We start from the raw sequence: 22,877 nt of genomic DNA on the forward strand, positions 1-22,877 counted from the left end.
AAATCTACACATAATGTTTATAGCACTTTTATTCATTTAAGGTTCCTCCATATCTTTTTGTGACTTAATAACTCATTTATTTTTAGTGATAAATAATATTAAATTCCATTGTATAGATGTATCAAGTTTGTTTATCCATTTACCTACAGAAGAACATCTTGGTTGTTTCCAAATTTTGCTCATTTGTCTACTTAGTTTACTCTTTTTTTCTTACTGATGAAGATACTTTGTATGCTCTCGATAAGAGTCTTTTATGTATTTGGATATGGAGTCCTTTGTCTATATATGTATTGTAAATATCTTCCACTTTCTGGCTTGACTTTTCACTGTCTTTTGATGAACAGAAGTTCTTCATTTTAATGTACTATAAATGTTTATTGTTTCCTTTTTGTTTATGCTTTTCATATCCAGTTTAAGAAATCATTGTATACCCCATGAGCATGAAGATATTCTCCTGTTTTCTTTCTCTTATACATTTTTTTTTTTTTTTTTTGAGACAGAGTTTCGCTTTGTTGCCTAGGCTAGAGTGAGTGCCGTGGCGTCAGCCTAGCTCACAGCAACCTCAAACTCCTGGGCTCAAGCAATCCTTCTGTCTCAGCCTCCCAAGTAGCTGGGACTACAGGCATGTGCCACCATGCCCGGCTAATTTTTTCTATATATATTAGTTGGCCAATTAGTTTCTTTCTATTTATAGTAGAGACGGAGTCTCGCTCTTGCTCAGGCTGGTTTCGAACTCCCGACCTTGAGCAATCCACCCACCTCGGCCTCCCAGAGAGCTACGATTACAGGCGTGAGCCACCGCGCCCGGCCTCTTATACATTTTTTAATTTTATACTTCACATATAGATTCTTGGTTTGCTTGGAATTGATTCTGTCATTGGTGTGACATAGAAGTGAAGATTTTTCTCCCATATGCATAGCTAATTCACCCAGGACATTTATTGAAAAAAACATCCTTCTCCCGCTGTATTGTAATGTCACCTTTGTCATAAATCAGAGGTCGTTTGGGTCTATTCTGGCCTCTCTGCTCTGTTCTGTAGCCTATTTGTGGCTTATACTTTTTTTTTTTTTCTTTTTTAAAAAGTACCCTTATTGAGTTATAATTCACATACCATAAAATTTAGCCTATTAAAATGTGTAGTTCAGTAATTTTTACTACATTTGTAGAGTTGCGGAAGCCATCATCACTATGTAATTCCAGAACATTTTCATCACCCCCCAGAAATATCCCATACTTTTAGCAGTCACTCCCTGGGAACCACTAATCTATAAATCTACTTTCTTTCTTTCCTTTTTTTTTTTTTTTTTTTTTTTTTTGAGACAAAGTCTCACTTTGTTGCCTGGGCTAGAGTGCCATGGCATCAGCCTAGCTCACAGCAACCTCAAACTCCTGGGTTCAAGCCATCCTTCTGCCTCAGCCTCCCAAGTAGCTGGGACTACAGGCATGCGCCACCATGCCCAGCTATTTTTTTTCTATATATTTTTAGCTGTCCAAGTAATTTCGTTCTATTTTTTAGTAGAAACAAGGTCTCACTCTTTCTCAGGCTGGTCTCGAACTGCTGAGCTCAAACGATCCACCTGCCTCGGCCTCCCAGAGTGCTAGGATTACAGGCGTGAGCCACTGCGCCCGGCCCCATAAATCTACTTTCTTTCTCTATGAATTTGCTTATTCTGGATGCTTCATATAAATGGAATCATACACTATGTGGCCTTTTTGGGTCTGACTCCTTTCATCTATCTTAATGTTTTCAAGGTTAATCATATTGTATGTATTAATACTTCATCCTTTTTTTTTTTTTTTTTTTTTTTTGAGACAGAGTCTCGCTTTGTTGCCCAGGCTAGAGTGAGTGCCGTGGCGTCAGCCTAGCTCACAGCAACCTCCAACTCCTGGCTCAAGCAATCCTCCTGCCTCAGCCTCCCAAGTAGCTGGGACTACAGGCATTTGCCACCATGCCCGGCTAATTTTTTGTATATAGTAGTTGGCCAATTAATTTCTTTCTATTTATAGTAGAGACGGGGTCTCGCTCTTGCTCAGACTGGTTTCGGACTCCTGACCTCGAGCAATCTGCCCGCCTCGGCCTCCCAGAGAGCTAGGCTTATAGGCGTGAGCCACCGCGCCGGCCAACTTCATCCTTTTTTATAAAAAAATTGTGGTAAAATGTGTATTTATAGCATAAAATTTGCCATTTTAACCATTTTAAAGTATATACTTCAGTGGCATTAATTACATTCACAGTATTTTGCAAAACATATATTTCCAAAATTTTTTCATTACCCCAAACAGAAATTTTGTATCCACCAAACAATAAGCATTTGTTTTATTTATTTATTTATTTATTTTTAAAGAAACAGAGCCTCACTTTGTTGCCCAGGCTGGAGTGTAGTGGCATGATCATAGCTTACTGCAGCTGGGAACCCATGGGCTCAAGCAATCTTCCTACCTCAGCCTCTCAAGTAGCTGAGTGTACAGACATGAGCCACCATGCCCTGTATATAACTCTGTATTGCCCCTTTTTCCAGCCCCTGCTAACCTCTACTTTTTGTTTCTATGAATTTGCCTATTTTAGATATTTCATATAATATTTGTCCTTTTGTGCCTGACTTATTTAGCATGTTTTCAGGGTTCACTCATTATAGCATGTATCAGAACATCATTCTTTTTTTTTTTTTGACCTAATAATATTTATTCCTTTGTATCATATCCATGTGGTACAAGTATAATACCACATTTTGTTTATCCATTCATCAGTTGAGGTCATTTGGTGTTCTACTTTTTGCCTATTATAAATGATGCTGCTGTGAACATTCATGTGCAAATTTTTGTGTAAACATATGTTTTTACGTCCCTTTGGTATATACTTGGGAGTAGAATTGCTGGATCATATCTTAACTCCATGTTTTAACTTCTGGAGGAACTGCCACACTTTTTCCAAAGCAGCTGTACCATTTTATGTTCCCTCCAACAATGTATGAGGGTCCCAATTTCTCCATGTTCATGGCAATACTTATTATAGCTATCTTAGTAGGTGTGAAGTGGTATCTAATGATTTTGATGTGCAGTTCCCTAATGGCTGATAATACTGAGCATCTTTTCTTGTGTTTGTTACCACTTGTGTATCTTTTTTGGAGAAAAGTCTGTTCAAAGTTTGATTATTTTACAGTTGAGTTGTTAGTGGTTTTTTGTTTTTTTTGAGACAGGGTCTCACTCTTGCCCAGGTTGGAGAACAGTGGCACCATCACAGCTCACTGTAACCTTGAATTCCTGGGCTTAAGTGATCCTCCAGAGTAGCTGGGACTACAGACATGCGCCACCATGCCTGGCTGATTTTGCACTTTTTTATGGAGTCTTGACGTGTTATCCAGGCTGGTCTTTAACTCCTGGCCTCAAGTAATCCTCTTGTCTCAGTCTCATAAGGTGCTGGGATTACAGGCATGAGCCACCTTGCTTGTCCAGAAGTTCTTAATGTATTCCGGATACAAGTCTCTTATCAGATAGGTGTTTTGCATATATAATTGCCCATTTCGTGAGTTGTCTTTTTACTTTTTTTTTTTTTTTCCAGAGAGGGTCTTACTCTGTTGCCCAGGATAGAGTGCAGTGACGTCATCATAGCTCACTGCAGCGTCAAACTCCTGGGCTTAAGTAATCCTCCTGCCTCAGCCTCCCAAGTAGTTGGAACTACAGGTGCACATGACACTTGGCTAATTTTTGTAGAGACAGAGTCTTGCTCTTGCTCAGGCTGGTCTCAAACTCCTGACCTCAAGCAATCTTCCCACCTCCACATCCCAAAGTGCTAGGATTATAGGCATGAGCCACTGTGCCCTGCTTCGTTTCATCTTCTTGATGGTGTCTTTTGTAGCACAAACTTTTCAATTTTTATGAAGTCCAATTTATCTATTTTTTTCTTTTGTTGCTCATGCTTTTGGCATCATAATCTAAGAAATCATTGCCTAATCCAAGGTCATGAGGACTAATATCTTTTTTCTCTCAGAGTTTTGTAATTATAGCTTAGGTATTTTTATCCTTTTTAGTTATTATTTGTCTGTGGTGAGAGATAGGAGTCCAGCATGATGATACCTAGTTGTTTTAGCACTTTTTGTTGAAAAGAATATTTCTTCCCCATTGAATTATCTTGGCACGCCTGTGGCATATACTTTTAAAGGTTAGAACTAGTTGCTGTCTGGCAAAAGTTTTTTGGAGTGTTTTTGAAGTATTATTCCTTAAGACTACTGGAAATATTTAGATTACCACAAAATCAATAGGGAAATTCTTAAAAGTGACTTACTCAGGTTCTTTTTATCCTTACTTAGAGTATTTACTTTTTGGGTTCATGTCAAGTAACCAATCTTCTTTAAATCTAGTTCGACTGGACTGTATCCTAAATTTTTTATGCTCTAAGACTATATCTGATTTAGGTTCTCCCTTTTAAAAATAGAGCTTATATCCCTGTACCTCTGAGTAGTTTTGGGAGAGTCTTGTTGACTGTGTTTAATTAAGTATTGAGGTATAGTGTTTTTTTTAATTGTGAAAACTTTGACTAGTGATTTATCTGGGAATTTTTTGTGGGGAGGGCTTCATAAATTATAATTCCTTAACCAAGACATTATTTTTTTTTTTTTATTTTTTTTTTTGAGACAGAGTCTCCCTTTGTTGCCCAGGCTAGAGTGAGTGCCGTGGCGTCCTAGCTCACAGCAACCTCAAACTCCTGGGCTCGAGTGATCCTTCTGCCTCAGCCTCCCGGGTAGCTGGGACTACAGGCATGCGCCACCATGCCCGGCTGATTTTTTTTTATATATATATCAGTTGGCCAATTAATTTCTTTCTATTTATAGTAGAGACGGGGTCTCGCTCTTGCTCAGGCTGGTTTTGAACTCCTGACCTTGAGCAATCCGCCCGCCTCGGCCTCCCAAGAGCTAGGATTACAGGCGTGAGCCACAGCGCCCGGCCCCAAGACATTATTTTTAAAAAAGGAAAAAAAATCCCAAAAGTATTAATATTAAAATTCTTATTAATCCACAGCTTAATTTTTTTTAAGTTCTGATCTTGGCTTGCAATCCAAGCCAAGTAAAGTAAGTAGAAGTAAGTAAAAGCCAAGTAAAGAAAGTAAAAACTCACTTTGAGGAAAGGATGGCTCTCCTTTAATTTATACAGTTTCCAGACAGCAGCTGCTTTAAGAAGGAATTATTTTTCTTCCTACATTGTTTTTTTCATGTGAAAACAATCCTTGTCAACCTGTTTAGGTATTGCTGAGACAATTATTCATTCTTTAAATATGTAATGACTATTGTTACAGTAGACAATGAATAAAAGAACCTCCAAGGTAAAAGAGATTATTTCATAATTAAGATAGTTGGTAATTATTTCAAAGTGATATTAGTTAAGAAGTCAGTTTTCACTGTTCTCTGCTTCCACTTGTAAGACATTTTTATTTTATTTGTCTTCAGAAATTGGATCTGTAATAAGTAAAATGTCTTAAACTGGTAGTATTTGTAGTGCCAAGCCACCTATAGTGAACTCTGCTTCTACTCTTTGTTGCAAAAGTGAACAAAGGTGTACGGTTAGTCTGAGATTATGAGTTTTATAGTTAATTCTTTAAGCAAGGAATATTTTTGTTGTATCTTTAATCAACATGCACATGGACCATGCTCTTCTGGCAGCACTTTGAAACTAATCTTGGATAACCACAATATCCAGCAACAATAATGTACAGATAATTTTGTGTCTCACTGTAAAATGAGTCATTTAGTAAATGGTCTATAGTACATTTGATATTATATGTTTGTCTTAAACACAATGTAGAATACTACTCCTTAAATAAATCCTGAACATAGCATTGTTTGAAACTTCTATAGAATGTTATATGCTGAGGCATGAGCTTTGAGACTTGTTAGAACAATGAGTATGTTTTATATATAGATTTGGTTTCCCTACATTCATTTTTCATTGCCCCTTAAACATGTATACATAGTCTCAAGTATCTGCACACAAGTTACTCGTTAATAGCAAAGGGAAAAATAGTAACTTTAAATAGGAGAAACCTGGTAGATCACCTTATCCAATTGACCAAAGTTAATGTCACCAGTATTGGGACACACTGGCATCACGTGCCTCTTAAGGTGAATGCACTGAGATGGATACAACTTCACTTCTGTGTTGTTCTTGCCAAAAATGCATAAGCTGAGTCTGTGATAAAACATCAGACAAACCCAAATTAAGGGACATTCTATAAAGTAACTGATCTGTATTCTTTTATTTATTTATTTTTTGAGACAGGGTCTCACTCTGTTGCTCAGGCTAGAGAGTACAGTGGTGTCATAGCTCACTGCAACCTCAAACTGCTGGGCTCACGCAATCCTCTTGCCTCAGACTCCCAAGTAGTTGGGACTATAGGACACACCACCATGCCTGGCTAATTTTTCTATTTTTGGTAGAGATGGGGTCTCGCTATGTTACTCAGGTTGGTCTGGAACTCCTGAGCTCAAAGATCGCCTGCCTCGTCCTAGAATTACAGGCAAGAGCCACCATGTCCGACCCTGATCTGTATTCTTACAAACCATCAGGGTCAAGAAAGGCAATGATTGAGAAATGTTTTGATTAAAGGATACTAAAGAGATATCACAATTATATGTAATATGTGATTCTGGGGAGGAGGGAAAAAAACTGTAATACATTATTGGGACAATTGATGGAATTTGAATATAGATCATGGAATGTTAACTTTCTTAATTTTGATAGTTGTACTATAATTATGTCCATTTGTACTATAAGAATGTCCATTTTCTTAGGAAATTTACATAAAATGTTTATGGGTGATCGGACATGATGTCTCCAACTTATTCTTGTGTGGACAAAAAAGGTGGTATATAATGCATACACATGTATATGTAGAGAGAAGATGTTAAAGCAGACAGAGCAAAATGTAAACATGGTGAATCTGGGTAATGGTAATGTGGGATTTCCTTGTGCTGTTTTTGCAACTTTTTTAAAAATTTGAAATTACATCGTAAAAAGTTACAAAAGTGTAACTTAATTGGTGTTAAGATTCTTTGACACAGTTTACCATCATAGTTTGATTTACTTTTCTGTACTCCTTTGCAAAATAATTTTTAAACCAAAATGCTCAATTATACCTTCAAAATCTAGGATCCTTCAGATTGCAGAATAGCTTGTATTAAGCTTAAAAGCAACTGTGTTTTAACAATGGGAAAAAAGGGAAATTTCAGATTTTCAGGCGGTTCTGTAACAAAACTGAAAAACTTTGCATTTCTGCTCTTATGGTGTGGTTTCATAATGTTTTTTGAAGAACTGTAAATTTAAAAAATATCAGACAGCCATGTTGAAGTAAAAACATTCTCAAAAATTGCTGCCAAATATTTTAAAAAATGTAATATTTCTATTTGCTCTATGGGTACAAATTAAAGAATAGCTCTAATTACTGCCTGGTTTATGAAGCAGCTAGGATTATACTTATTATTAGTGGTTCAAACCTAAAGATTTAATGTATGTGAAGCTTGTCTAAGTACTACCTTTATTTCTTAAATGCTTTTCTAACTTTGATAGTATTATTCGCCTATTGTGGAAAAAAAAAGAAAACAACTTGAAAACTACAAAGAAAAAAACCAAAATTACTCCTAATCATGCATTCAGAAGTAACTGCTATTAAGAGTATTTCTTTTCAGCTGGGCGCAGTGACTCATGCCTGTAATCCTAGCACTCTGGGAGGCCGAGGCAGGTGGATTTTTGAGCTCAGGAGTTCGAGACCAGCCTGAGAAAGAGCGAGACCCCAACTCCACTAAACATAGAAAGAAATTACTTGAACAGCTAAAAGTATATAGAAAAAATTAGCCAGGCATGGTGACGCATGCCTGTAGTCCCAGCTACTCGGGAGGCTGAGGCAGGAGGATTGCTTGAGCCCAGGAGTCTGAGGTTGCTGTAAGCTAGGCTGATGCCAATGGCAACAAAGTGAGACTCTGTCTCAAAAAAAAAGAGTATTTCTGTTTTATAGTTTCAAAAAATATAATTGGCATATACTTGTATACAATTTGACCATGCTTCTTTCACGTAACATATCATGCACATTTTCCCACATGATTAAAAATTCTTTGACATTCTTTTTATTAAACTTTTAATAATATTCCATCATATAATGTACCATAGTTTATTTACTTCTTTTTCTGAGGTATTAACCCTTTGCACTCGCTTGCTTTTTTCTCAATTCCTTTATTCTACTCAGGATTTAATTTTTTAAATACCCCAGATTTTACAAAGCACGGCAATAGAATAAAAAACTGGAGTTTCTTTTCATACAAACTTATTTATTTGGATTTTTTAAGATTTCAAATTATTGATACATTCAAAGAGTAATTTTAATCTCTATAATTTTTGCTAACCATCTCGAGTCACACTCGACATCCCAGTGCAAAGGGTTAATTTTGCAGGCAAGTAAGTAACCTATATGGATTATAAGATGTGGGAGATATAGAAGAGTGAATAATTTATGTAGTTTACAGATAAGTAATTAGACTTCTGCGTTTTTTGGCCCTTGATTCCTATTTTCTTTTGGGAAGCATTGTATGGAAAAAAAGCTTTTTAAGAGTCACATTATTAGTACTCCTTATACTAAAGAATAAACTTGGAAGTGTGCTTTTTGTATACAGAAGGATTCTTTGTTAGCTAATTCTTAAATGTTTAAACTTTTATTTCTAATACATGTATTCAACAGATACTGTTTCAAATTTAAAAAGTATAAATTGAAGGTTTGCATTTGGCAGATAGATGAATTTAGAGATTTTGAGATTATATATTTTACTTCAGAAGTACATAAGATAAATCATACTCAAAATTTAAATCTTTAGGCCGGACGTGGTGGCTCACACCTGTAATCCTAGTACTCTGGGAGGTGGGGGGGAGGGGTTGAGGGGATTGCTCCAGGTCAGGAGTTTGAAACCAGCCTGAGCAAGAGCGAGACCCCCGTCCCTACTATAAATAGAAAGAAATTAATTGGCCAACTAATACATATAGGAAAAATTAGCCAGGCATGGTGGCGCATACCTGTAGTCCCAGCTACTCAGAAGGCTGAGGCAGAAGGATTGCTTGAGCACAGGAGTTTGAGGTTGCTGTGAGCTAGGCTGATGCCACAGCACTCGATCTAGCCTGGGCAACAAAGCGAGACTCTGTCAAAAAAAAAAAAAAAAGAAAATGGGTTGGTCCGAGTGCAGTGGTGTTTACAACTAATTGATCACAACCAGTTACAGATTCCTTTGTTCCTTCTCCACTCCCACTGCTCCACTTGACCAGCCTTAAAAAAATAAATAAATAAATAAAAAAAAAAAAAAAAAAAAGAAAATGATCAGGAGTTGGAAACCAGCCTGAGCAAGAGTGAGACCCCGTCTCTACTAAAAAAATAGAAAGAAATTAATCAGCCAACTAAAAATATATAGAAAAAAAATTAGCCAGGCATGGTGGCGTATGCCTGTAGTCCCAGCTACTTGGGAGGCTGAGGCACGAGGATCACCTGATCTTAGGAGTTTGAGGTTGCTGTGAGGTAGGCTGATGCCATGGCACTCTAGCCCGGGCAACAGAGTGAGACTCTGTCTCAAAAAAAAAAAAAATAAATAAATAAATCTTTAGACATTCTGTTTTTAGGATGAATAGCAGACTCAGGGTAATAAGCATTGCTTTTAAGGTCAGGAATTAATATATTCTTGGTTACAAAAAACTAAAAGTGATATTAATACTTCAGGTACAGTAGGTATAAAGCTATGATTTGACCCATAGATTTCTGTGCATTGTCCATAATATAGTCCTGGCTGTGTGGATTTTAGGATTGCTTGATTTAAATGTCCTGGAATTGTGTCTATCTTTAGGTCAATTCTTGGAATTAGTGATTACTTCACATTAAAATGTTATTACTAGTCATAGAGTTGTTTATTTGACCAGAAAACACATATGAATAGTTGAAGGTTTTTCCTTTCTTTGACTTTTTATACTCCTCCAACTATAAAGAAGGATTCCTTCCTGACAGAACTGATGCTTTAAGTGTATATGTAAATATAGGTTCATTAGTAATTGGATATGCATAAATTATACCTTTTCTGGTGATATAACATCATCCTGATCTAAGTATATGGTGCTTTCTGAAACTTCATAAATGAATATGTGAAATACTTATAGATTGCATTCATCTGGAAGGAATCTACTAGTAGGCCCACTCAAAGGATTGTTAACATCTCTTATAATTTCATGTTTTGGCAGGTAAACCTAGCCTTTAAGCAACCTGGAAAGAGGCTAGAGCACCAAGGAATTAGAATTGAATTTGTAGGTCAAATTGGTGAGTTTTAAAATAGTATTACTTTTTTTCTTTTGATAACTAAGTTTGAGGAGGGTTAGCTTTGGCACTTTAATGACTGCATTAAAGCTTAGCTTTGTGGAAGGAAGGAATTGATTGTGCATAATAAAAGAGAGGACTTACTTTATAAATATATTAAATCATGCTTCTTTTACTTGTATTAAATATTTGACTTACCCTGCCTTTGTTATTGGACTTCATTACTAAAAATGAAAGGAGTTAAGTAAACTACCAGCCTTGAAAAATAATTCAAGTAAATTAGTTGACTTACTGAAATTTCCATCTGCCTACATTTTTTACCAGCCTTACAATTAATTAGCAGCCTCACCATCACCCTTCATTTTCTAATTACCCATGCCATTTGTTTTCCAGATCTTTTGTGTGCCTGTAGCCAGACTTACCTATCAGAAAATTCCATGTGAAAAGGAAAAGTGTAATTTCTTCTTGACTTAGATCAACTTGTGTACATTTCCATACATATTTTTCAGAGACATGCTTGATTTGGCAGGCAGTTAAACTGTATATAAATCTTTTGGCATTGGCGATTCAGAAAAGAGAAAAGAAAATATGTCTTTATTTATGTCTACATAAATAGATGTTTAAATCTAGCTTTCTAAGTTTTACGCTACAGTTTTAAAGTACAGTAAAACTTAGAAATTGAAATGGGTGGATATTTGTTTATATATCTATTTTGAATGGGATTGTACTTGAGGGGCAAGTTGTAATTAATTGATAGTTGGCTTTAGTCTTTTGTGTTTTGTAGTTTTATTCAGGTAATATATTTGCCTAACTAAAACAAAACAATTTTTGCCTTGTCTGGAGGAAGTTCAAATAATTGCTGGTAATGTGTCAAATAGCTTCATTTTGATCAAAGAAATGAACTAATTTTTTTTTATTAAATCTATCCTTGTATGAACTAGTTTTTAATACAAATTTTCATTGTGCTATGCCACTTGAATTTTTTATGCCTAAGTAGAGCTTAATAATGAGAAGGATAATGATATTTAGATTATAGCTATAGTTTATTAAAGTAGAGACAAATCCAATAATTCTTCTGGTAAAAATTATTTGCTTTGGAAGTAGAAGCTTGGGTTTTATTGAAATGGATATTAAATATAATTGGTCTTTTTGCTTTTTTAAATTTCTTAGAACTTTTCAATGACAAGAGTAATACTCATGAATTTGTAAACCTAGTGAAAGAACTAGCCCTACCTGGAGAACTGACTCAGAGCAGAAGTTATGATTTTGAATTTATGCAAGTTGAAAAGCCATATGAATCTTACATCGGTGCCAATGTCCGCTTGAGGTATGAATGTGTATCAGAAGCTGTAATATGGGCCTGGGCAATATAGCAAGACCCCATCTCTGCAAAAGACCAAAAAAAAGAAAAAATTAGCTGGGCCTGATGGCATGCACCTGTAGTCCCAGCTACTCAGGAGGCTGAAGCAGGAGGACTGCTTGAGCCCAGGAGTTTGGGGCTTCAGTGAGCCATGGTGACACCACTGCACTCCAGCCTGGGAGAGAGTGAGGCCCCCGTCCCAAAAGAAAGAAAGAATCTGTAAACATAGTCAAAACCAGAAAGTAATGGTTACTATTGATACCTTATTCAAACTTCTAATTATAATTCTGGATTAGAAGACTTAAGATTCTTAAAATGTCTGTCACATATTTTGAATGGCTAATGCTGATACGAGGTTTATTGAGAGCTTTCTAACATTATAGAATTGGAGAACTCCTTATGAGAAGTTGTAATCATACATTTCCCTTGTGTGAATTATCCCTTAGGTGCTTCATTTGTCATGTATACTGAATTACCTTCTAAATCCATGAGATTCCCAGAAATTCTCATTTAGTATATGATTAAGAAGTGATCTGGCCGGGCGTGGTGGCTCACGCCTGTAATCCTAGCACTCTGGGAGGCCCAGGCGGGTGGTGGATCCCTCGAGGTCAGGAATTCAAAACCAGCCTGAGCAAGAGCGAGACCTGGTCTGTACTATAAATAGAAAGAAATTAATTGGCCAACTAATATATATAGAAAATATTAGCCGGGCATGGTGGCACATGCCTGTAGTCCCAGCTACTTGGGAAGCTGAGGTAATAGGGTTGCTTGAGCCCAAGAGTTTGTTGAGCCCAGGAGTTTGAGATTGCTGTGAGCTAGGCTGATGCCACGGCACTCACTGTTGCCTGGGCAACAAAGCGAGATTATCTCAAAAAAAAAAAAAAAGAAGTGATCTGAAGCCCCAAAGAGGTTATCTGACTTGTGTAGCAGAACCGGAGTAGAAACCACAATTTTCTAAATTCTTAGTCCAATGTCCTTTCCCTTTACCAAGTGTTCAAGCAGGAAGCCACGGATGCCTCAGAGTCCAGGGCAATTGGAAATATGAATGTATCAGGTCTGAGATTCTTCTTTCATTGTTTAACTTGGATTATCCATCAAAAATGATTCAAAATTCAAAGTAGCAGTGCCTTAACTAGATAGGGATTAAACAAAAATTATCTGGAGAGATTTCTTCAAGTAGGCTTGATGACAACCCTCTAAACTCATCTGAAAAGCATTTATACTGTTCTTAAAATCGAACTTTATATTTTTTTCATGTTGGGGGCATTTAAAAGAAAATTAGAATTCCTTTATGAAGTAATGAAGTAAGTTAGTCCCAAGGAGTTCCAGTAAGAAGGAAAAAGCTGAGTTGCAGTTAATGTTTGCTCATTTAAAACTCTAAAATTTATCACAGGTGATTTAACTCGTCCTCTTCATTTTGTAGGTATTTTCTTAAAGTGACAATAGTAAGAAGACTGACAGACTTGGTAAAAGAATATGATCTTATTGTTCACCAGCTTGCCACCTATCCTGATGTTAACAACTCTATTAAGATGGAAGTGGGCATTGAAGATTGTCTGCATATAGAATTTGAATATAATAAATCAAAGTAAGTACCTTTCACAGATAAATGTTCAGGAAAAACTAAAAACTGAACTTTGTAAGTGTTTGTAAATTGGTCAAAGTAAGGATAGAATTGACATTAATCTGATACTAACACACCAACAGTCTCTGAGCTAAGAGAACCTTCAACGGTTTGGTCTGGCTTCCACCCAGTGCAGATGTTTTTCATGTTCTATTCCTGGTAACTTTACTTGGCTACTTTTTTGTAGAGATCTCACCATCTCAGAAGGCAGCCAATACTATTGTGTCTGTAAAATTTTATCTTACTGGCTCGATACCACATCATCCTGGCTATCTCTTTTCACATATTTTCACTTTTACCACTTAAACCATTACAGTATCCTTTTGTATATCTTTCCAAGGGGGGAGAATGAGAGTATATATGTTTATGTACATGGTATTATTACATAATCAGCTTATATTTTGTTTATTGTTTAATGCCTTTTTTTTTTTTTTTGAGACAGAGTCTCACTTTGTTGCCCAGGCTAGAGTGAGTGCCTTGGCGTCAGCCTGGCTCACAGCAACCTCAATCTCCGGGGCTCAGCGATCCTACTGCCTCAGCCTCCCGAGTAGCTGGGACTACAGGCATGTGCCACCATGCCCGGCTAATTTTTTGTATATATATTTTTTTAGTTGGTCAATTAATTTATTTCTATTTTTGGTAGAGACGGGGTCTCACTCAGGCTGGTTTCGAACTCCTGACCTTGAGCAATCCGCCCGCCTCGGCCTCCCAAAGTACTAGGATTACAGGCGTGAGCCACCACGCCCGGCCTGTTTAATGCCTTTTTAAACTTAATTATGGGAAATTTCAAACATGTACCGAAATATATGAACAGTATACTGAATAATATAATGAATACTCATGTAAACATTGCCCAGCTCCAACAGTTATCAATCCATGGTCGGATTTTTTTAAATCTGTATTCAGCTTCTGTACTCCCATAGATTATATTGAAGCAATTTCCAGATTTATAATTTAATTCATAATTTGCTTCAGTGTAATCTATAGAGGGAGTGTATGTTTCATGCATGGACCAAGATGTTTTCAGAAATATTATTTGTAAGAACGAAAAATCAAAGGCCATTCAATAGGGCCAATCAAAGTCCCTATCAGTAAGAGACCAGTTAAATGAATTATGGCCCAACCATACTATAGAATGCCAAAGAGTTAAAAAGATTGAGATAAATGTGTATTTACTTCTCTAGAAGGGTATCCATGACATATTAAGTGAAAAGGCTAGCCATAAAAAATAGCATGTATAGTATTATAGCATTCCATTTTTTTTTTTTTTTTTTGAGACAGAGTCTCGCTTGTTGCTCAGGCTAGAGTGAGTGCCATGGCGTCAGCCTAGCTCACAGCAACCTCAAACTCCTGGGCTCAAGCAATCCTGCTGCCTCAGCCTCCTGAGTAGCTGGGACTACAGGCATGCGCCACCATGCCCGGCTAATTTTATATATATATTAGTTGGCCAATTAATTTCTTTCTATTTATAGTAGAGACGGGGTCTCGCTCTTGCTCAGGCTGGTTTCGAACTCCTGACCTCGAGCAATCTGCCCACCTCAGCCTCCCAGAGTGCTAGGATTACAGGCGTGAGCCACCGCGCCCGGCTAGCATTCCATTTTTGTAAAATAATAATAATGTATTTAGATATGAACAGAAAAGAGCCTGCCATGATACACACCAAGCTTATAATAGTGGTTATATTTAGAAGATAAATTATGTGTTTACCATATATATCTGTTATTTGAATGTCTATGTCAAGCTTATATTCTGTCTATTCAGAAAAATGTTTTTAAAAATAAAAAAATGTATCATTTTATTATAAATATAATACTGTCACATCTAAAAATATTAATAATTCCTGTCTTCATATATTCAGTGTTCACCTTTCCCTAATTATCTCATAAATGTCTTTCTTTTCTCACATGATTTGTTCAAATCAGTATCCAGACAAGGTCCATACATTGCATTTGGTTCTTTGGGTCTTAAATCTCTTTTAATTTATAAGTTTTCCCCCTATTGTTTTCATTAAACTTTTATTTGTTGAAGAAATAGATGTAAAGTACATTATTCCCCTCCAACACATTCTTCTGTTATGTGATTTTTTTATTAGTTGTCACTCCCATGTTTATACCACTGACAATGTGATATGTATGCCTTCAGTGTCTTAAAATTATATTGTTGATAAAATTATCAGGTAGTTTGGGACCTAAAATTTAACACTGATGCCTCTCTTTAGACTAACATAATTGTATTAATCAACTCTTAGGATATTATTTTGAGATCCAAACCTGGGAGGAGGCTAAAAAGTCCTCTAGATGTATTGTAGGGATTCCTAGGTTTATTACCACATCATTTCAAAGTACTTGGGAATAGTCTTTGAGTTAAAACTCAACCTATGGAGGTAACCTTATTATTGATTTACATTACAGATGATTTACATTAGCTGAACTATTCTTTCACTTAGAATAATAATAATGTAAACTCTCATGTAGAGCTTTTAATGATGAAAAATATCTTTATACACCACATAAATATTTCAAGCACAAAAATCTTAATTTTCGACCGGACACAGTGGCTCAATGCCTATAATCCTAGCACTCTGGGAGGCCAAGGCGGGAGGATTGCTTAAGGTCGGGAGTTTGAAACCAGCCCGAGCAAGAGCGAGACCCCATCTCTAATAAAAATAGAAAGAAATTAGTTGGCCAACTAAAAATATATAGAAAAAATTAGCCGGGCATGGTGGCACATGCCTGTAGTCCCAGCTACTTGGGAGGCTGAGGCAGGCGGATCCCGCCTGAGCCCAGGAGTCTGAGGTTGCTGTGAGCTAGGCTGACGCCATGGCACTCTAGCCAGGGCAACAAAGTGAGACTCTGTCTCAAAAAAAATACATATACTTCAGAGGGAATAATAGCCTGACTAATTGTTGGTCCTATTTAAAGGTTAACTTAGTTTCCAGAGAACCTAAGCACTTAACTGAATGGAAAATGAAGGCTTTTTTTTTTTTTTTTTTTTAAGACAGAGTCTCACTCTATTGCCCAGGCTAGAGTGCCGTGGCATCAGCCTAGCTCACAGCAACCTCAGACTCCTGGGCTCAGGTGATCCTCCTGCCTCAGCCTCCTGAGTAGCTGGGACTACAGGCATGTGCCACCATGCCTGGCTAATTTTTTCTATATATTTTTAGTTGGCCAACTAATTTCTTCCTATTTTTAGTAGAGACAGGGTCTCTCTCTCTCTTGCTCAGGCTGGTTTTGAACTCCTGACCTTAAGCGATCCTCCCGCCTCAGCCTCCCAGAGTGCTAGGCAACTTTAAGTTCTTATTTGCATGGTGAAATAAGTACTTTTTTGGAAAAAGGGGACATTAAACAATGTGAATAGTATAAATGGTATTCTTAAATAATTATTATACTAAAGTTAGCTTTCAGGACATGTTTCCCTCTTTTTGTTTAAACTGATATTTAGTGAGATATCTTCTTTCCCAATAGGTATCACTTAAAGGATGTGATTGTTGGAAAAATTTACTTCTTATTAGTAAGAATAAAAATACAACATATGGAGTTACAACTGATCAAAAAAGAGATCACAGGAATTGGTAAGTTAAAAAGAGTATTTGAATTAAAATTCTTTGTTTTAGTTGAAATCACAAAATATCATTTAAACTGGCAGTAAGTTACTCAGTGCTTTTTTAAGAATTCATTTTTGAATAGGTAATAAATTCACATGGTTCAAAAATAAAGTGTAAAAGACTATACAGTAACAAGTGCCCTATTTTCGGTACTCTAGCTACTCATAGGTATTTATAAGTTTTAAAATTTTTCTAGGTAATTATATAAGTACCTGTATTTTATACATGCCCCTTTTTACTTAAATGGTAATGTATAATACATACTTTGCTTTTTCACTTAACAGTGTATCTTAGAGATCAATATCATCAATGTGTGGGACATTTCATCTTTTTTTTTTTTTTTTTTTTTTTGAGACAGAGTCTCGCTTTGTTGCCCAGGCTAGAGTGAGTGCCGTGGCGTCAGCCTAGCTCACAGCAACCTCAAACTACTGGGCTCAAGGGATCCTCCTGCCTCAGCCTCCCAAGTAGCTGGGACTACAGGCATGTGCCACCATGCCCGGCTAATTTTTTGTATATATTAGTTGGCCAATTAATTTCTTTCTATTTATAGTAGAGACGGGGTCTCGCTCTTGCTCAGGCTGGTTTCGAACTCCTGACCTCGAGCAATCCGCCCGCCTCGGCCTCCCAGAGAGCTAGGATTACAGGCGTGAGCCACCGCGCCCGGCCTATCTTTTTTATAGTATTCCATTTTATTGATATACTAGAATTAAATCAGTTCACTATTAGTGGACATACAAGTTGTTTCTAGTCTTTTGCTATTACAAATAATGCTTTAATTAATAATGTCATTTTGGATGTATATGGACATGTGTGCAAGATAAAATCTTAGTGGAATTACTGGGTCAAAGGATATATTTGTTTATAATTTTTTTTACATATTATCAATTTGTTCTCTTTAGGGATTATGCCAATTTGCATTGCTATGAGCAATGAATGTAGGAAAGCCTCTTTTCCCCCATATTCTCACCAGCACAGTGTTATAAAAACTGGAAGCAAATTTCATGGATAAGGAAGAAAAATACTCCATTGCACATTGCAGTGTTGAGTTATTTTTTTCTTTTTGAGACGAGTTTTGCTTTGTTGCTTCCAGCTAGAATGCAGTGGTGCCATCATAGCTTACTGCAACCTCAAATTCCTGGGTTCAAGTGATCCTCCTGCCTCAGCCTCCTATTTTTGGTGGAGACAAGGTCTCACTCTTGCTCAGGCTGGTCTTAAACTCCTGACCTTAAATGATCCACTCACCTTGGCCTCCCAAAGTGAGCCACCGTACCTGCCGAAATCTTTTTTTATGGATTCTTCCCCTCCCTCCAGCTTTATTGAGGTAGAATTGGCAAATAAAGATTATATATATTCAAGGTGTACAATGGGATGTTTTGATAAATATATATATATATATATGTATGTCGTAAAATGATTACCACAGTTAAGCTAATCCACATATCCCATTGTAATTTTAATTCACAATTTTCTCATTCTGATTGAGGGTGAGCATCTTTTCATGTGTATAAAAACTATTTGTATTTCTTTTCTCTAAACTATTTATATCCATTGCTCCATTTTCTATGGGACTTTTACTGTTTTTCTTTCTCATTTGTAGTAACTATATTTTAGAGAAATCATTCCCTTTTTCTGTAGTAAGAGTAGCAGAAATTTTCCCCAGTTTGTCTTGCCTGTGGTGGTTTATGCCATATAGGAGTTCTTGGTGTTTATATAGTCAGATTTATCAGTTTTTCATTTTATGGCCTCTGGGTTTTGTACCATGGTTAGAAAGGTCTTTTTCACACTGAAGTTCTAAAAATAATTTTCTATGCTTGATTCTACTAAAATAATAAATTGTGGTTTGGGGATTTTGTTTTATTTTTGTTTAAAATTTTAATTCATTTGTAATTTGCTCTGAGGGTAAGGTATGAGGTATGGATCCAGCTTTACCTTTTTCCAGACCGTTGACCAATTGCCCCAATATCATTTATTGGTTCATCACTACTTTTTAATTTTAATTAGTATATAGATTTACTTTGTCCCCTTTAACTTTGTTAATTTTTTGCTCAAAATAATTTTAGGCAACACTTTTTAAGAATTTATAATCAGTAGGCTAAGCATGGTGGCTCATGCCTATAATCCTAGCACTTTGTGAGGCCGAGGTAGGAGGTTTGCTTGAGGCCATGAGTTCAAGACAATCCTGAGCAAGAACGAGACCCCATATCTACAAAAAAATAGAAAAATCAGCCAGGCGTAGTGGTGTGCGCCTGTAGTCCCAGCTACTTAGGAGGATGAGGCAGGAGAATTGTTTGAGCCTAGGAGTTTGAGGTTGCTGTGAGCTATGATGATGCCACTGCACTCTACCCTGGAGACAGAGGGAGACTCTGCCTTAAAAAAAAAAAAAAAAAAAGAATTTATAATCAGTAGTTACAATTATAAACATTTATGATTTCTTAAGTTCCATATTTCTACCTATTAGTAAATTTAAGTGATTTTAAGATATTAAAACCAAACTTCAGGTTCCCATTTGTTGTTTTAAAAGAGATTGTTTAAACTTTTTTCTAATTATAAAAATTATATGTTATTACAGAAACATTTTAATAAAAGATAAATAATCTATACTCATCCAGAACAGACTTTAGTCTTTGCATATTATATATTTTATAGCATTGAGTTTTGATATATTTTTTTTCAGTTACTGTTGACTTTTTAAAAATGTCTAGGTTCAAATAATTTCTTAGAGAATAAATCCCCAAATTTATACATGTCAGTCAGTTATTCAGTTTGGTGTTTTGTGTGTGTTAAAATTAAGTCCAAGAGAAGATAGTTTGGGGTGTTGCACAGAAAACTAGTATGTAATGCTTAATTCTGATGTGTATTGATAGTTACTAGTCTACACATTAGAAATAATAGGAGGAACTTTATGAGGAAGATTCTTCTTGAACTGTATCTTACCTTTGGACAGAAGGGAGTGAAACATTCAGTTGAGTGATGAGTATGTTAAGTGTAGATCAAGAAATAGAAAGTGGTCAACACTTTTTACAAAATGGGAAGATAAATTACAATAGTATTAAAATAATGTTAAAATAGGAAAAAATCATAAGGCTGGAAATTATATCCTGGAAATATTTAAATTAAGATCATTTATATTGTGGCACTAGGACCCAGTACTACAACAGAAACAGAAACAATCGCCAAATATGAAATAATGGATGGTGCACCAGTAAAAGGTAACACACTTTTCAGTTACTACTTTTGTGTAGTGTAAACAGCAGTGTTTGTGGCATTTAGTTTGTATTTATTTAGTGTGAAACTATCCATGAATTCTTAAAACTGTTGTTATGATGGTTTTTAAGGTCATCTTTGTATAGCTTCTAAGAAGACTGTAATCGTACTTCCTAGTCTGAAATAAGGTTTAATTTTTCACTCAGTTTAAAGTTAGAATGTAGAAAAGACAGTTGTGTGTGTGTGTGTGTATTATATATAGAGAGAGTTCTGAATTTGTAATATTTGTATTGTCTTTTGTTATAATAGTTCATCTTTGTAAATCTTTTCTCTCATGCTGACCACAGATGCAGTATGGCTGAGCATTACTTCCTGTGGGATTTTGGAGTTATTATAGCCCCATGAGAAAATAAACATTCCATTACTAGATAATTTATGGTGTCTGAGGCAACAAAGCCAGTATTTATCATGTTTAATTTATGTCTTTGGGTTTTTCTCACTGTTTGTAATTTCTGCAGAAAGCAGCTACTATGTATTGAGTGCCAAGTGTAGATGAGGCATTGTAGTCTCAGGTGCTCTAAAGCTCCTTACCACTCTTTGAGTTAGGTGATGGTTCCATATTTTGCTGATGAAACTGAGATGTAGAGAGGTTAAAAAGCTGGCCAGAGGTGATACAGCTAATCATTGCAGAATTTAGGGTTGAGCCCAGTTCTTTCTGACTCCATGACCCATGCATGTATGTGTACTCTTGTGTTATGCAACATTACTTTGTAAAATTCCAGTAGCCATAGATTTTTATGTAAAAAAAAATTTTACGTAAAATATTTTTCAGCAAATATATATACATGAGAAAAGTATTACATAAAAAATACTCAAAAGAGAATGTGCAATTAATTACCCTTGGGAAAATAAAAGCAATGAGAATCTGAATGGCAATATTTTTGGTAATGAAGGAATATCATCATTCTGTACATGTTTGTTGCTTTGAATGTATTAGTAATAAGGATTCAAGAGTTTTATATATATGATTAGAAATTATGGTAAACTTCATGAAAGCAGAAAATAACAACTACTTATATACCACTTATCTGCTGACACTGTTCTGAGTTCTATATTAACCCATGTATTCCTCACAGATTGCCTGTGAGCACTATTGTTATTCCCCATGTCATAGATGAGGAACTTGAAACATAATGGTTAAGTGATTTGGTCAAGGTCACACAGCCAGTGAGCAGTGCATGAGATTTGAAGCCAGACATTCTGGCTCTAGAGTAGTAGTTCTCATCTAGGGGCAACTTGTTTGGAGACATTTTTGGCTGTTATGACTGGGGGGTGCTGCTGGCAACTAGTGGGTAGAGGCCAGGGATGCTGCTAAACATCCTACAGAGGATAGGCCCTTCCCCACAACAAAGAATTATCCAAGCTAAATTGTCAGTGCTGCCTGAGGCTGAGAAACCCTGGTCTTTATGCTGTACCTAATAAAGCATTAGTGTCTACTCTATAATGCTTAGTCCTAAGTGTTATGTGACTATATTTAATCATCTTTTAGAATTAAATGGAAATTCCTTTTCTTTCAGGTGAATCAATTCCAATAAGACTATTTTTAGCAGGATATGACCCAACTCCAACAATGAGAGATGTAAACAAAAAATTTTCAGTAAGGTACTTTTTGAATCTAGTGCTTGTTGATGAGGAAGACAGAAGGTACTTCAAGCAACAGGTATGGTGCTACCCAGGCTGGTATTTTATTCTGTGGCAGATCTAGAAACACCTAGAAAACTTTTTTGCCAAGCTTTACTGTACCGAGCCAGTGGGAGTTTCTAAGTAAATGAAAATACTGAGGGTATGATAAAGAAGTAGATGAGAATAGAATTGTGTTGCGATCATTCTGCAGGACTCAGAATGAGCTACAATTTGTCAGGGCTTTTATTTTTCTCTTAAAAGTTTTGGGTTTTTCTTGTTGTTTTAAATTAAAGGCATCTGTTTGTTTAAAAAAAATCAGGCAATAAAGAACAGAAAATCAAGTAAAGGTCAATAGGAATTCTGTCACCATTGTGGTTAATTTTCCAGACAAATTTGTATATGTATGTTTAGATTATATAATGCGTATTCTTTAATTTGCATTTTTACTCTTACTGTCTTGAATAGCTTTCTCTTTTCAGCAAATACAGATCTGTATTATCACTTTTTTTTTTTTTTGAGACAGGGTCTCACTCTGTCTCCCTGCCTAGAGTACAGTGGTAGCATCATAACTCACTGGAACCTCAAACTCCTAGGCTTAAGCAATCCTCCTGCCTCAGCCTCCCAAGTAGCTGGGACTACAGGCACATGTCACCATGCCACTTTTGCTAGAGATGGGATCTTGCTCTTGCTCAGGCTGGTCTCAAACTCCTAGCCTCAAGTAATCCTCCTGCCTGGGCCTCCCAAAGTGCTAGGATTCCAGGTGTGAGCCACAGCACCCAGCCCATTATTAACTCATAATGTCCTTATTTACTTGATAGATTTTTTTTTTTTTTGCTTTTAATTTTTCCCTTATTTTCTTGTTTAGAGATAGGCTGGCCTCAAACTGTTGGGCTCAAGAGATCTTCCTGCCTTAGGCTCCCCAGTAGCTGGGGCTACAATCATGTACCACTGTGCCCAGCTCATTTTTCCTTTTTTTTTTGAGACAGAGTCTTACTTTGTTGCTAGAGTGAGTGCCATGGCGTCAGCCTAGCTCACAGCAACCTCAAACTCCTGGGCTCAAGCAATCCTCCTGCCTCA

General features: G+C 36.3%; 1 protein-coding gene across 1 annotated transcript in view; it reads left to right on the forward strand.

Moving 5' to 3' along the window:
• VPS26A (VPS26 retromer complex component A) overlaps nt 1-22,877 on the forward strand; it is a 46,338-nt gene that overhangs the window by 21,131 nt on the left and 2,330 nt on the right. Inside the window, 6 exon segments of the mRNA XM_076010060.1 lie at nt 10,253-10,328; nt 11,496-11,652; nt 13,109-13,273; nt 16,774-16,880; nt 20,054-20,122; nt 21,695-21,837. Of these exon segments, the coding sequence (XP_075866175.1) occupies nt 10,253-10,328; nt 11,496-11,652; nt 13,109-13,273; nt 16,774-16,880; nt 20,054-20,122; nt 21,695-21,837 (717 nt within the window).

This window comes from Microcebus murinus, chromosome 14 (assembly GCF_040939455.1).
Source record: "Microcebus murinus isolate Inina chromosome 14, M.murinus_Inina_mat1.0, whole genome shotgun sequence".
NCBI classification, from domain to species: Eukaryota; Metazoa; Chordata; class Mammalia; order Primates; family Cheirogaleidae; genus Microcebus; species Microcebus murinus.